At 37.1% G+C, this 15,988-nt stretch overlaps 1 protein-coding gene across 4 annotated transcripts in view; it reads left to right on the top strand.

Moving 5' to 3' along the window:
• Window positions 1-15,298, top strand: part of AP3S1 (adaptor related protein complex 3 subunit sigma 1) — a 78,705-nt gene extending 63,407 nt beyond the window's left edge. The window contains exons 5-7 of one of the 4 annotated variants that reach the window (XM_089684838.1): window positions 1,850-1,957; window positions 13,551-13,576; window positions 14,279-14,417. In XM_089684838.1, coding sequence (XP_089540964.1) covers window positions 1,850-1,957; window positions 13,551-13,574 — 132 coding nt within the window. In that variant the 3' untranslated portion in view covers window positions 13,575-13,576; window positions 14,279-14,417. Of the gene's footprint in view, window positions 1-1,849; window positions 1,958-7,978; window positions 8,021-13,550; window positions 13,577-14,278 lie in introns of those variants that run through there. The other 3 variants (XM_089684836.1, XM_089684837.1, XM_089684835.1) reach the window with 3 other exon arrangements.
• Window positions 15,299-15,988: the final 690 nt, after the last annotated feature.

The raw sequence follows: 15,988 nt of genomic DNA, 5'->3' as shown, positions 1-15,988 counted from the left end.
CCTTAGTCTGATGAATCATGTTTTCTTTTACATCATTTGGATGGCCGGATGTGTGTGTGTGGCGCTTACCTGGGGAAGAGATGGCACCAGGATGTAGTATAAGGAGGGAAGCTGGCAGAGGCAGTGTGATGCTTTGGGCAATGTTGGGAAATCTTGGACCCTGCCATACATGTGGATGTTACCTGACACGTATCACCTACTTAAATGTTGCTACACCCCTTCATGGGAACAGTATTCCCTGACAGCAATGGTCTCTTTCAGCAGGATAATGCAACCTGCCAGACTGAAAAAAGGGTTCAATCTGTATCTGCAAGTTCACCATTTTGCACAGGCAAGATTACATATGTCCTGTTTTTAAAATATACAGAAGGTGGTGTTTATCATTTCATGCTGAGATAAATATTTTTGCCTTTAGTGGATTTAGTTGGATGGAATCACCTGTTGTCTTTTTTTCAGTGTGCTCAATTTGTTTGGCTTTGTATAATTTTACATTAAAATTGTCTTGGAATATACTTGTATCTTGATAGTAATATCAACATACTTTAGAAAGCTTCCAGCCCCATGTCTACACGCTGAATATCAATATCATCATAAAAATACTTTAAAAGATAAGTTCACCTTTGGAACATGTTACATGTCCCCCCCCCCCCCCCCCCATTTTTAGGGTGGAACATGTAACATGTTCCCATAGCTTCAGCCGTGCCTGCCACCCCTCCTCCCTCTGACAGATAGTAGAGAGAGAAGTTTCCCCGTACTATCTTTCAGATTCGAAAACCGCACATATTCCACGTCACATATTCACAGTGTTCTGTCCCTACAAGTCCCGACAGCTTTGCGTCTGCCAGCTTGTAGTTTTCAGTGAACTACCACGGCATTGTGAAGCGCCATGGTAATTCATTGAAGCTTCCTGTCAGTATATCTGCTTGACCGTACATCCCATACGGCAAGCCAATATACTGACAGGTCTGCAGGAGACCTGCATGGCATCAGTGATCTACTGATCGCTGGTGCAATGCTTTCCAGGCTCCTTTGGACAAAAATAGTAAACGCACATTTTTTTACTTGCAAAAAATGTGCATTTATTGTTTTTGTCCAAAAGGTGAACTTATCCTTTAAAGCAGGGGTGTCAAACTGGTGGCCCTCCAGCTGCTTCCAAACTACAATTCCCATAAGGCATTGCAAGGCTGACAGTTACAAGCATGTCTCCCAAAGGCAGAGGCCTGTAGGGCCGCCAGTTTGACACCCCTGCTTTAAAGGATCCAACAAACCTATCCTTTCTCTTGAGCATTTTATTGTTGATCATACAGGTTAAAGCTAAATTCAAGGTATGATTTTTATAGGCTAGTTATATTGCAAGCATGCATATCCCATACTCATATCTGATGACCCTCATCCAGCAGTGTGAAACTTTTCCTTTTTAGCTGGAGTTGCAGACCTGAGGGCTCCATCACGGAGATCAGGATGTTAAGGCTTCATTTACATTAGCACATCTCCAAAGTCGCACGATTTCCAGTGCAACTTGCGGTGCGACTTTGATCTGACTTCACATTCACTGAACTAAAGTCGGATAAGAAGTTGTACCAAAGTAGTGCAGGAACTACTTTCAAGTCGCTGTGACTTGAAGTCACACAAATTTGAATGGTACTTATTGGGAAACATAGGGTCGCATGGCAGGTCACACAAGTGTGAATGGGCTCTAAGTTTTTTTAGAAGAAGCTACAGAGTGATTCAGTTAGCTAGTTATTACCCAAATCAGAAACAGATCGGTTCTGTGTGGACAAGGTCACCTATATGTGTGTATTGTTTTGTACAAAAGCTAGTAGCATGTTTGTGTTTTGCTGTGTTTTAGGTCCACAACATCCTGGCAGAAATGGTGATGGGAGGTATGGTTCTAGAGACCAATATGAATGAAATTGTTACTCAGATTGATGCACAGACAAAACTGGAAAAATCTGAGGTAAGGAATTGGAACCACACCTGAATTCTTTTAAGTATTAACAGAAATGAATTCTATTGCAATGTAGGAGCCAGCAGTGATGACAGAATTAAATGTATTGTATCTCTTTGAAAATTATTCTATGTGAATCAGACAATGGTGGTAATCACAGCACCAGCTATTTTATTTTTCCTTTAACCAAAAAGCACACATGCTGAGAGTCTCACACTCTGTCAGTCTCAGTAGATTAATTTATGGAAATGAGTCTTGTATAAAGCAAGGGTCCATGTCAAACACCTACAACTTATTCCTCAATGACAACATCAGAGTGTGATTGCTGAATTAGTTAGCACACAGATATTGCACAAAATTAGCATCAGAGAAATGGTATAACAAAAGTCCTAGGCCTGACCAGTCTTGCCCAATAAAGTACCCAGTATTCAGAAGAATGAGCAAATAAGATGAAATCTAGGTTAAAGCTAAACTCCAGGCAGATATAAAAGACACAAATAAATGCAGCTTTGTGGTATTAATAAATCGTTACACTATTTTTTATGCAAGAGATTTGAGTATCTAAATTTGACCTGTAAGCCTCTTGCAGTCCGTGTACAGTAGAGCTCAGAATGGGGTGAGCCACTCATTTGTACTGCATTGCAAATGTGAATGCTGCTCCTTTTACTGTCCAGCCACAAGCTGGGGGCGGGATGAGACCTGTAAGTGTTACTGAAATAAAGCAGAGAAAAATCAGGTCTTCTCCCATATCAGACAGGGCTGTGCTGTGTAGCAGTGCTGTATAAAAGTCAGGACTGAATAGAATTACATATCCTTTGGCAGTTCCTTTATTTGTGTTAGTATTTTAATCTGATTGACTGGAGTCCAGCTTTAAACGTTTATCGTTTCATTGCTATTTTACATTTTGTATAACTGCTACAATCCTTTGTACCCCATACAGCCTGAGACTGCCCAGAACCGCCTGCAGTACTTCATGCAGCACCTGCTCTCTGTATGACCAAACATACATTGGCATTGTTACTAACTGTTGGCTTATGCCTTTTCGACAGGTGGCAAATCTACCCTGTGATATCATCTGTGAGACATTTCAAATGGAAGCTGATTCTCAGATTCCTTAAAGTGGTATTAAACCCAAAACCAAAAACTTAGTTGTAGCTTACCAATCATCAGATGTGGTGGCTGCATCAGTTTTCTTTTCTTTGGCTTTTTTTCCCCTCTGTTTTCACCTGGTGATCTGACCAGCAACACACCTCCTGTGTTAGTGAGACACAACTCTGGAGGAATGAGATAGGAGACACAGCAGATAGCGCCATTGTCTTATGTTAGATGTGCTAGTAAATTTAAAAACAGTAACTAAATGAAGCCCAACTCCAGCTCACACTATAGTCAGTTACAGCAAACACATTTTTTACTTTTGGGATAAAGGTTTTACATGAATAAATAAAAGCTGATCATTTTAATCACCTCTGCCAGTGTTAAGTGGTTTTTCTCATCCAAGCAAACTGATATAGTCTGCTGGAGAGCTTGTGCTTTTGAAAAACAGCTGGCTGGTTCCCCGGATAAAAATAGAAGGAAAGCCTGAAAAAGTAAACAAAAACAACCATCACATCTAAGAACCAAGGTTAGCTGCAATATAATAAATGGTTGTTTAACCATTTTAAGACTGGCTGACATTTATGTCACCAGTTTAAAGTGGTTATACCAGGATGATGCTTGCAGCTGCAGGCAATATTCTGATATTGGGGTTTTTTCAGCTGCCAATGCTGTTGTTGGTAAAAGCAATCCTAGCAGCTAAATAGCACCCTGGTGGTCCGCGTTCTTGTTTGATTTGTGCAGTGCAATTTTGGAAGCCAATTGATTTAAATGGGCTGAGAATCACACCAGGATGCAGAAAAAGTAGTGCATGCACTACTTTTAAAAAAACTGACACTCAAAGTTACATGATACTACAGTGCCATACGATTTGGTACTAGTAAATACACTTTATTTGTGATCTGTGTTTGGGGCGCTGTTAACAGCAGATTGCAAATGCAGTGCATTTTGAACACAGTTCCAGAAGCGCGCTTGGAATTCACCTTTCCTGCACCGCATTCTCTTGCAAAGTGCAAATTTCCTTGCAAAGTGAGACACTTATTTGCCTTTAGTAATTCTACCCCATTGTGTTAGTTTCTTGACTCATGTACTTTTTACTACAAATAAGTGATGTCTGTTTTTGAAATCCTTTTTATTGTTGAATTGGAAAATGCAAATTCTTCATTGTAGGGTTATGGTGTCATATCAAACTCCAGCTCATTCATGAACCATTTATGCTTCTGTGTGTACTCAAAAAAAAAAAAACCTATTTCTAAGAAATGATTATATTTCTAGAATTCATTTGTCCTAAAATGCATATCCATTTAACCTAAGATAATATAAGGTGAAACATAAGTTAGGCAACAAGCAATATAGCAATACAATTATTTTGCAAACATTTTCCAGGTAATAAAGCCACTTTTTGACCCTTGACATGTAGATCAATGTTTGCATTCTGGTCATTTTTTTTACATTGCTTGTCAAAGGCAACAATCCTTTACTTAGGCGTGATTGTTAAATATACACATATTCAGTATATAATTGCAAAAATTTTTCCTTTTTAAGTGGCTTTGAGATTGCCTCAGGCAGTACAATGCTTTTCAGAAAGAAAAAGGTTTTCCAATAATATGTTTAAGAGTGAAAGGTCCAAACCCCAAAGATATTGGGGTTTTTAGATATGCCTGCTTTGTGTTTGGTATAAACAGGATAGACTGTGAGGCATATTGCCACTCAGATATTTGCTGGTTGTCTGCATGCTAATTGCCACTAGCATATATAGAGTGATACGGGAATAAATATGAATAAACTACAACACAGTACCTTGTCAAGATTGTTTCTCATTTAATTCCTGGGATACAGGTCGGCTTCCCGTTCTCCTTTATCTGTTGGCCCTTCATCTTAATGCCCAATAGTGAGATGTGTAAAGCAAATGAGAGTGATTTGGTGCTTAGCATTACAGCAAGTGTAGAATTGTGTGTATTAGTGTCCCAGCCTGCATGGCACTCATGTTAACTGCGTTCCAGTGCTTTTTTGATGCGTTTTACCGCATTCCAGTACAGTTATGTGCAGGAAAATGGAACCTGTTCTTTTTTTTTTTTTTTTTTTTTCTGCAACCAAACGCACTGGAACTGCAAGCACTAATGTGAACTATGACATTGACAACCATATAAACTATGTTACCTACCTGCGTTTTGGAAAAGAAGCACACTGAAACGTAGTTAGTGTTAACTGGCCCTCAGGGCTAGTTCACACTAGATGCAGTCTAGTGCGTTTTTTTTTTTTCTGCATCAAAAAATGCAAGCACAGTGTTTGTCATGTATTCCTATGGCCCTAGTTCACACCATTACAGTCAGTTCCAGTCCGTTTCCGGTGCAGAAAAAAAAGTAGAACATTCTGCATTTTTTCTGCACAGAACTGTACTGGAACACAGCAAGCTGCATCAAAACTGCACCGGAACGGAGTGTGGAGTGAACTGTAAGCAAAAACATATCTGGAATGCATCCTAAGTGTGCTTTTGTGCTGTGAACTGGCCCTAAAAGCTATAAATCGAGATCTTAAAATATTAAATGCACTGATATTTATATTCAATCAGCAAAAAAACATTTTTCATGAATTTGGAATTGGAAGAGAAATGGTTTGTAATTCTGCTTGGGGTCATGTGTTTATTCATGTCGGATGTAGTTGGATACCTCCTAAAATTATTAACATTCACATATTGTTTGAATGTTCCCCTTAAATGTTCTTGATTTGCCCTTACTGGAGCTTTCTTTTTCTGATGGTTTACAAGTGGTAGTTTTAGTCAGAATTGCCAAATTACTGTCAAGGGTCAAGTAGTCTGTACTTTTGAGTCTGTGGAATTGTCTTTTTTTTTTTTTAAGGGTTTTGTTTTCCCCTTGTAATTTGCCATTCAATGACTTACAGAATCTAAGATGCAAAAAAGCATCTATCCCGGTCAAAAGTGAGCAGTAAGTCTGAATTTGTGAAAACTGAAAGGAGTATTGTCCACACATCTGCATTGTATTACAACTATGATTGGCTGTGGAAGGCAGCGCCTTAGTTTTTTCCATCACTTCAGCTTTCTTAGGCTAGTTAGATTGATGTTAACTAGCAAATCTATGACCTGCAGCCTATTAGTCTACTAAAAATCTTGTGTGAGTCTTGTGTTCGGATCCTAGTCCAAACCCAACTGGGCTATCCCATTAGGAAGCTGTCACTGCACAAAGCCACTCATAAGCGGCCATAGCAATCTTGTCCCATATGTACAGTGGGTGTGTATACATGCAGCTGCAGGGCGTAAAGATTATGATTGACTTTGTGCAGTGACAGCTTCTTGGTGGGATAGCTCAGATGGGTTTGGACTAGGATCCGAACATGCCTGAGCTCATCCCTACTCACAATGTAAAGCAGTGGAGTGACCATGACCCAGATCCACATAATGGATTCCACCATTGAGTACTCATTAGGTTCGTCCTAACAGGGCAAAATATGGCATTCTTTAAATCTAAATTTACTTTTTTTTAAGAAGAGATACTCGTATAACCCAAGGAATATAAGGAAAATGTTACTTATTTATATTTTAATTTTTCATTGATCTGGTTAAACATCTGTCCTTGATCATTTTGAGCCAACCCTCGGATTCCTGCATGTTATTCCTGGTGTGTAAAACCAAGCCTTGCATGTTTTCCAGTAGAAAGCATGTGCCATTTCAATTTGTATCCCAAGATGCAAAATCCACATCATTAGTCATGAAGGAAGTCTGCTGGTTTATTGGGTAATTATTCACCTGTCAAAATTAGTTTTCAGCTTGTTATATAATCTCTCTACTTGCTTAAAACTGAACTCCAAGCAGATAAAAGATAGATATCCCCTCTCTTTTGTAAGATTTCCTCTCACTTCCTCTTGTCTCTTGAACAGGAAGTGAAGGGAAACCTTTCCAGTGGCCACATGGGTTAAAAAGAAAAAGACCTAACCTGTTGGATTTTAACCATTCCATACTGTATCCAAAATTAAATAAAAGTTTGGGATTTACATACATTTTGATATAGGTTATTAGATCTTTCCATTAATATTCTTTTAATCAGTATCTGCCTTTAAAGGTATATTTAGGGTGAGTCTGATATCTGGTATGCATATGTTGATGTATTAATGGGAGTGGTTCCATACTTCTTCTAGCTGTCACATTTGTTTATTGGGCTGAGACTTGCTTTCTTTTGGTAATATAGGGGAAATAAATAATCATAGCACCATACATCAATAAAAAGGGGTATAAAGTGGGTGCAGGTGAGACATCAGCAGGAATCCAATTGTACTTTATCCAGGAAAAAACCTTTAAGGAATTGAGATTAATTTTCTTGCCACATCAGTAGCCATAAAGTAGTTTCATGCTCATGGGCTTCTTTTATAATCATGTATTGATGATATTTCTACTCTAAAGTGACTTTTAAACCTGTTACATATTTTGGAAGCACTGTTTTCAGCACTTGAATCAATGCTTATGAGATCATGCCATCAAGCATTTCCTAGAACCCAGCACCTTACTGGTTTTAAGTGATGTAAGCAGTTTCTTGTAAATTTACAAGCAGTATTCTCGCATTTCTTGGTTCACTCCAGAAAATGGCCATATCCTATTATGTAGCTGTCTGGCCTTCTTTTTAATTTTGTTAAACAGAACATCCGAAGTAATGCCACACATTTCTTATCACTTCTTTCTTAAAAATGTTACTTTTAAAATAAATACATTTTTAGGGACCTTGAAGATAACCATAACATTCCACCTATTCAAAATGAGAACAGACTAAAATAAAAACCCTGAATTTCCAGTGAGCTGACATTCCTAAAATATGTCTTGTGTATAACTCATTCTTCTGTGGATTTGATCTGTAGTTGACCTAGGAAGCACAATCTGTTAATGTTGCATTCAACTTTCTTTTAGCTTCTCGCATTCTCTCTCTCTTGCAGAGTTTTATCTTTCAGTCCTCCAGGCAGGACAGGTAGACCAAGGTACTTCTGCCAGCATCTCCTCTATGTACTACTGAGAAAGGCAAAGCAAAATGATGTCAGTGACATTGTTTAGTCCAGACATCTCAGATGTATCCCAAACCTATACAAGTGCCAGCCACAGAACCATTTTTAGTGCATTTTTTTTTTTTTTTTAGTTTCAAGTAGTGCTTCGCTAGATTTTGTAGCATTTCATGCTTTCTGTTTACTTCCATCAATGTAATATCAATTTTTTTGTTACATGGTTTAGTAGAAAACATGTATTATAAGCTTTTGAATGTTTATTAATTTCTTTGTGAAGTTATTCTGGGGAAGGTAAAATATTATTATTTGGGTTTATTGACCATTTATTTCAATAATTAGGCGATAACAGGGTACCAGTGTTGCAAAGCCATGGTGTATTTTTAATACTAAAATACCATTTGGTAATACTTGTGCTGATTGGATATCTAAGGCTTTCCACTTGATGGAATTAGTCCAACATTTTTAATAGTTGCCATAGCCATGTCAAAAGAAAGTAAACAGAAGACAAACATCAAATCACATCTCTACAACCTAACAGTTGTGGTTTCTTGTACTAACTTCATCCAAAACCATAATTCTCATTTGCATGGAACTCCTCTTTGTAGGGGTTGCTGCTTTAAATTAAAGGAGCAGACAATGCTAAAAGCTACAGAAAATGTCAAACTTGCCACCAGCTAGATAGAACCTTAGCAGTATTCCTGAAACTAATCCTGGATTTATAGGCCACATGAAAGAAAACATAAGGCAGTGAAGTCTACATGACAACCCTAATATTGATCTTTAGACGTGTAGCCTTGGACCTTATATTTTTCTCTGAACATTTCTAAACTACTCATTTAAAGGCAAATCATGGCTGCAGCTGTGAAGCCATTGTAATCAGAAACATAGAGTTTTCTTCACCGATGTATGTCATTTTTTAAAAATGTAATAAATATTGCTAATATGCAAATAAAACCATATAGGGCTTAGAAATGATCCAAGTGCATGGATAAAGCAGTTGTCCGTTATTTTTTGCATTACTTGGTACAAAAGTACAGCAATAAGTAAGGTAAAAGTGGCAAAGGAGCCAAATAAGAATGGAAGGATCAAATATTTTTGTTTTGTCACAGTTAAGTTTAAAATGCATGTATATTGTTTAAAATCTAGTGTTTTTGGTAGGCCAAATTTTACTGAATGATGTTAGACATTTCTGTTTTGAAAAATGTTAGTATAGACACACAAGACCCATCCACACCATATCATTTGTGTGTGTTTGCGTGTATTACTTTTTCTTAAAATATGAGGATTGTTCTTTATTTACATTAGGATATTTCATCCCAAAAAGTCGCTGTGTCCCAGTGAGTGTGTGCAGTTTAATCCCATTTTTTTTTTATTCCCATTTTTATACTACCAGCATAACCAGGTTAGAACAAAAATATTCCCAAGAGAGTACTGATGTCTCTTGAAAATGTGTCCACCTTTTTTTTTTTATACTGAACATTTGAAGACTTAAAAAAAACAAAAAAAAAACAAAACAACCTTTTGGCAGATTATTGACAAACTTTTTTCCAGAAAGTATATACATGTAGCTTGGATGCATTTTCTTAATGTCCAGCAGGAAAGGTTTGGTCTGGATTTCCCAGGCTAGTTGAGCAGGTAGATTGGGATATCATCACATTTGCTTGATGTATCATCAGGCATGGTGTGGTCATGGCATGGTAACATTGGCATGATTGGCATGGTAAAGCCAATCACTAGTATGTTGTCTAAGTGGTCTATTAGTCCTGGACTGATATATTTTATAATCTATGTCATGGACTAATATGTAGACATCCAAGGTAGCCCACAGTTTCTCAAGTGGTTGCTTAAAATGATCTTAAATGAACTAGGCTTAATACAGCTGATGACTATTGTAATAAGCTGTTACTTTTTTAATCAAGTCTCCAGCACTTCTTTGTAATTTTGTATTTTTTTTCTTTATATTTTCTTTCTTTTTTTTTTATTTTGTGGATCTGGCAAACAAATCTGACATAGTATATAACCATTTCCTTACATTACTATCCCTGTGATTCCATAGCTTTGAAAATGGACAGATGTCTATAAAAGTCTATCAATTTGGCCTCATCTCAATCTATTTGCAGACTTCATTTTGTTTTCTTTCTCTGATTCTTTTCATTTGAATCATCAAAGTAGTTTTATCATGCTGTTTACCTTGTGAACGTGTTACCTATCCTTTCACCTGAAACCTTTTATCCAAGCCTTGTGAAGCCAGTAGTATTAGGTGCATTTTTGTAGATCCTTGTGGTGTTCCTTTAGTCCAGCATAGTCTAGATTATGCTGTCACATTGACACTGAATGATAACTTGATGTTTCAAGATAACAAAACCATCTACCTAATGTTTATTAAAGAAGACAAGAGCACTTCGTGGACACTGGAAATTCTGCTTCAATGGTAACCCAGTGTATGTATTTGTATATAAGCTAAAATAATAGCTCTCACTTATATTTTGAGTTTTTTTGTGCTTTATGTACTGTGTGTTTTCAAAAAGATCTTGGCAATCAAATTTTATTTTAAAGGAGTAACCAGGGAACAAAAGAGCAAAACCACACTGCTCTTAATATTAAACTAGATGTTAACTGTACAGGCTTGAGATTGAATGAAGATTGATGCTTTTCTACTTCCCTTACTGCCCTAAGTCAAATGCCTTCAAGCCCTGAAGTTCAGCTTTCTGCCTGAATGTACAATACTTCCTTAGAGCTTGTTATATGGAGGTGCTGGATACAGAAGTGCTCTCAGTGCCTGCTTTCAACTGCTGGCAGTCTGCTTTACTTTCAGATGTTTTACTAGTAAGGGTTCCCAATAGGAGAACAAAGTTACTGTACCTTCACTGTCTGATTTTGTGGAAAGTGCAAAGCAAATGGTTGGCTGGGCATTGGTGTGCACTAAGCCTAATACTATATACCTTAAAGCAGTAGTAAACTGTCCAAAGGAAAAAAAAAAAAAATTTCCCCCTGCATGGCAGTATATTCATGTGCTACTTTAAAATGAAGCCCTCCAGTCACCGCTGACAGTGCTTCCGTCTTCACCCTGTCTTCCTTCCGGGTTTGCGGGTTCTAGCAGTGTGAATGGCCAAACCATGAGGACGTTACTCCCGCACGCACGGCACGAATATGCCTTTCCTTCAGAGTGCATGTGCCAGTGATGTCACCAGCTGCTGCACAAGTAAATATCTCCTAAATAGTGCACATTTAGAAGATATTTACAGTACCTACAGGTAGCTTACCTGTAGGTACAAAATAAATAAAAGGACTTTACTACCACTTTAAGTTAGGGAAAATAAATGCAGTGGGTAGTTGAATGAAGCTACAGAGAGAGGTCTTACTTAAATACCCACCAGGGAACGTATAATGATGGAAGTAGGATGAGAATTAAGACTTTACTGACTACATGCTTGTTAGTGGTCATTGACACAATAAGTAGTGTTGTCTGGGTCAGGGTTGATAGCCTTGAAATATGCCTCTTTAGAAATAAATTCTCATTTTTTTCTTTGAAGGTGCACTTTAAAAACAAAAAATGGTGCAGTACCTAGCTCATGCCTGCCCTCAGTGACTTATCTTAGTCACCAGAATTAAGTTTTAGATGATCGCTTCTTCATTTCAGCTATTTTTCTGATTTGGCTTTTTCTGAAGGCAGATTTGTTGTGGGTATTTTAGAGCTGTAGTTAAAAATGTTGTTCATGTACCTACATTAACCAATCAGACATTATTTTAGCTATGCTACACTTCCAAAGTCTGATTCCTAATTGATTTTGCTCTTTGGCAGAGCATCACTTTACAACGTTTAAAAAAGCCCCTACATCCTAAAACATTAAGCAAACAAAAAAAAGAAAAAGAAAATGGCAGCTGTACTGGTTTAAAGTGGTCTAAGTAAAGTAGTGTGTAAATACATATGGAGCAGTGGAAGAGAGGTTTAACATTGCTGCACTGTCTGCCCTCATGTTGAAAAGCGCTGCGACAACTGTTGGCGCTATATAAACTCTGTATAATCATAATAGTCATAACAAAATATTTAATATATAACAAAATATTGCACAATTCACATGTGACTATAAATGCCCAAAACACTTGTAAGCTAAGCTTGGTATGCAAAATAATCACTGAACTGTATTGAACTGAATAGAGTTGCTTTATCGGGATAATAATTGCTCAGTACTCTTGTGACCTGTAAAAGACAATTGTCTGACTTATAGCACAACATTCACCAACCAACCCATGTGAGATAATCAGTATAACACATTTTTTTAATATTGGTAACAGAAGTATATTTCCTATTGTGCAAATGATTGGACAGCCCATGTCACTTACAGTGTGGAGATGGAGCACTTTGCTTTACTGTATAATTTCTATCAGCCTCAGTTATAGGGGTATTAAAACCAAAAGCAAACCGTTCTTATGCTGCAGCTCGCCAATTCTTAGATGTGTTGGTTGCATTAGCATTTTAAGGCTTTATTTTCACCTGGTGATCCTGCAAGCAAGTCTGTTTTTCAACAGAACAAGCTGTCCTGCAAATGTATCCGTTAGAATGCTGAGACAAACCATTTACCATTGACATGGGTTTTTACAATTATCATCTTTTATTTATTCATGTAAAACCTTTATCTTAAAAGGAAAAACTGTTTACTGTAACTGATTAAGTGTTAGCTGGAGTTCAGCTTCAATTTGTTAGTGTATTTAAATCTGTTAGTCCTATCACTCCCTTCCTCTCCAAAATAACAAGGTTGCTGTACAAAGGTGCCCATGTGCTCCTTTATCCAGAGTGGAGGCACTCTAATATAGGTGTGTTACTGGTCAGATCACCAAGTGAAAACAAAGGGGAGAAATCCTAAAAAAAGAAAGCGAATGCAGCCGCCACATTTAATGATTGGTAAACTGCCATATATTACATTTTTGGCTTTGGGTTTGATATTCCTTTAAGTGCAAGGTGTTTGTAATTGTGCAGAGGTCATTTAGGTGTGACAACTCTGCTTCTCTTCAATTTACATGGCTGTAAGGTTTGGATTTTATCATACAATCATTATTCATCATCATTGATCATGTTTAGTTAATGTCACATACCAATTACTCAGCACTAATCGCACTTCCTGGCTTGAGCACATTTGTGTCTCTTGGGCCTGTGTGTCCTTTTGTCTGGGCTTCATAAACTCTCTATAGATGTCTGCCGACATGAGAGCAAAGGTACCCACAAGTGCTTGACCTAGGATATGAAACTTTGGGTCTTGGGCACATTGCTTTTATGTTTTAAATTTACATTCTTTTACTGATTCACACTTAGATGCTCATATTTATTTAAAAATACGTCTTAGTAAAATCTGGAAATATAGTAATTCTTTTTATACATTGGATACATGGATACATTTTGCCCTTTATTTGTTCTGGTTTATTATAGCAAAGATTCATCTAAAAAACGTACAATAATAATTTCTTTAGAAATATTTGTTACATTTCATTACCGTTTTAATTTATATTGTAGGCCCTTACCTTGCAGACTAATTAAAGGTAAACTGGTTCACTGTACATGTTAACACATTCAAACAATTTTGTCCTTATTTTATAACTCCAATAATTCTGTTTTTAACAGATTTTACATTCTTTTAGTCTTTTTCTTCTGTGCAGGCTTAATTCTTTTGCAGTAACTAGCATATCAATGCTGAAAATAAATGCGTTGTGGTTATGTTGGTTTGTCCTTGCGCTTATATTTTTTAATAACATTTTCAGAGTAAAGCTTTACAAAATTTTAGTTCATTTAATAATCTGAAACAGCCGTTTGTATCGGACAAAAGGCATTCCGATTACAGCTAATTGCAGACTTGTCTGACTAGTAACCTCCAGCTGCTGCCTAAGAACCACATAAAGCTCAGCCAGTTGTCACTTGAAAAGAGCAAATTGGTTCTGGAGCTCAGGAAAAAAAATTAAGATTTGAAATTCGTGTAACCTACCAGGCAGGTATAGATTGTTATTGACATTAGAGCACCTCTTGGGCCTTCTCATAATCATGTTAATGTTCAGATTGACATTTCATGCGTCTTTCTGTCTTTGTGCTCTTGCTAATCTTTAATCCTTATTAATCCATTCCATGCAAACTGGGAAACCCCCAGCAACTTCTGTGACCTTTTTATCAAGTGAACTGTGGTCATAGTCACTCGATCAAGAGAGAACCTTTAATCTGATTCTCCTTTCTTCTTTTTATTCTGCATACAGGCTGGATTAGCAGGTGCTCCGGCTCGGGCTGTGTCTGCTGTAAAGAACATGAACCTTCCTGAAATTCCGAGAAACATTAACATTGGTGACATCAGTATAAAAGTGCCAAACTTGCCTTCTTTTAAATAGCATTCTACATCCTCCCCCCACACACAATTGATGCTCAGATAAGTTTACCAAATTTCAATGAATTTTCTATTAAGTGAAGGAACTGCTTGGGTTGTTTGTGCTAATCTGCAATGTTGGATGTAAGCATTGCCTTTTACTTACCAAGAAGAAAACCGCTTGCCGAAACGTGGTTTCAAAATGGCATCCAAGCTTCATTTTTAAGGCATGTTACGTGTCTTGGCTGCTGCATTGTCAGAGAAAGTATTAAAAAAATACAAAAAAAAAATCTTGAATTTTCAGTGTTGCTACCTTTTTGTATGTTCCTAAAATATATTAAAAACTGCTTGGTAGTGGCAGCCGTTTTGTAAGTTGAATCAGTAGAGAATGAGAAGGCATGGAGGGGTTATTTATGGATATTAGTAAGGATTTATGTTTCTTTTCTATTGTAACTTTTGCATTTGCCACAGAAGAAATTTACTAAGTTTACCTCAGAGTGCCTCGTGCTCCACTAACGTCACCACTTTCTGGCAATTTGCTAAAATATACATTGGTTTACCTTACAAAATGACTGTCTCCACTGTGTGCGGCTGATCGGTAATCTTGATTTCTCTAATTCCATAAAGCTCATTCCTGTATGTTCCTTTCCTTATATTTCAGATTATTTATGTCTATATTTTGTAGAATGCATGTTAGTCTCACTACATTTTTTTTTTGCATTATGTTTAAGTGTAAATTAAATGGGTTTGAAAAATTATGTCTGGAAAAAGTGTCTAATTGTAAAGTTATCAGTGGGATTTTTTAGATCTTGGCTTATAAAAATAATTATTTTAACACTGTAATAAAATTGCTGAGGTTTAATGTTTTGGTTTCATGTGTTAGATGTACTGTAAAATAAATATTTTATGAATGGTGCACTTGTTTTCTTTTTTTTTTTTTTAATTTTCCTAACCAGCTCTGCCTTAGAGGGGAGAACCGGTCAACTCAGTAATGTGTTCTTTCATAAACAATTTGGAGTACATTAAATGGCATTTTATTTTATAACACTTTATTTTAAAAGAGGAAAAACAACATATGAGGGAAAGCGAGGACAGCTACAGATAAAGGCAAGGCATCTTAAATGTGCAAGCTTTTTGTTAAATTATTTGGTGTGCTGAATTGTAAATCAACCAGCAAAGTCTGATTTTCACTAAATGTGGATTAATTATGGAGCAAGTGCCAAAGCTTGGATAATTGATTTTGTATGCTGACAATTCTAAAGCCTTTCTTTTTAAGATCACATGTAGTAATTGGCTGATAGATATTGCAGACTTTTTCAGCTCATTTCTTCAACTATACAACAAGCAAGAGAAATATTGATAAAGTGGGAGTAAACTCCCTTTTTTGCGTTGTACCTACAGGTACACCTAAATAAGGCATACCTATAGGTACCATAAATATCTCCTAAACGTTCACTGTTTAAAATATAGTTACCTGTGTAGCCGCCAGTGACGTCACCTGGCGCATGCATTCTGAAGGAGCAGTGACTCCCACGTGGATGTGCAGGAGTGACGTCATTGCAGCTCGGCCCACCAAGCGGCAGCAGCCAGCGAACCTGGAAGAAGG

The sequence above is a fragment of the Staurois parvus genome, unplaced genomic scaffold (genome assembly GCF_062004578.1).
Source record: "Staurois parvus isolate SC_StPar_1 unplaced genomic scaffold, SC_StPar_1.0 ptg000358l, whole genome shotgun sequence".
NCBI classification, from domain to species: domain Eukaryota; kingdom Metazoa; phylum Chordata; class Amphibia; order Anura; family Ranidae; genus Staurois; species Staurois parvus.
Note: the sequence above shows the minus strand (reverse complement) of the source record. Positions and strands in the feature narration are given on the sequence as shown.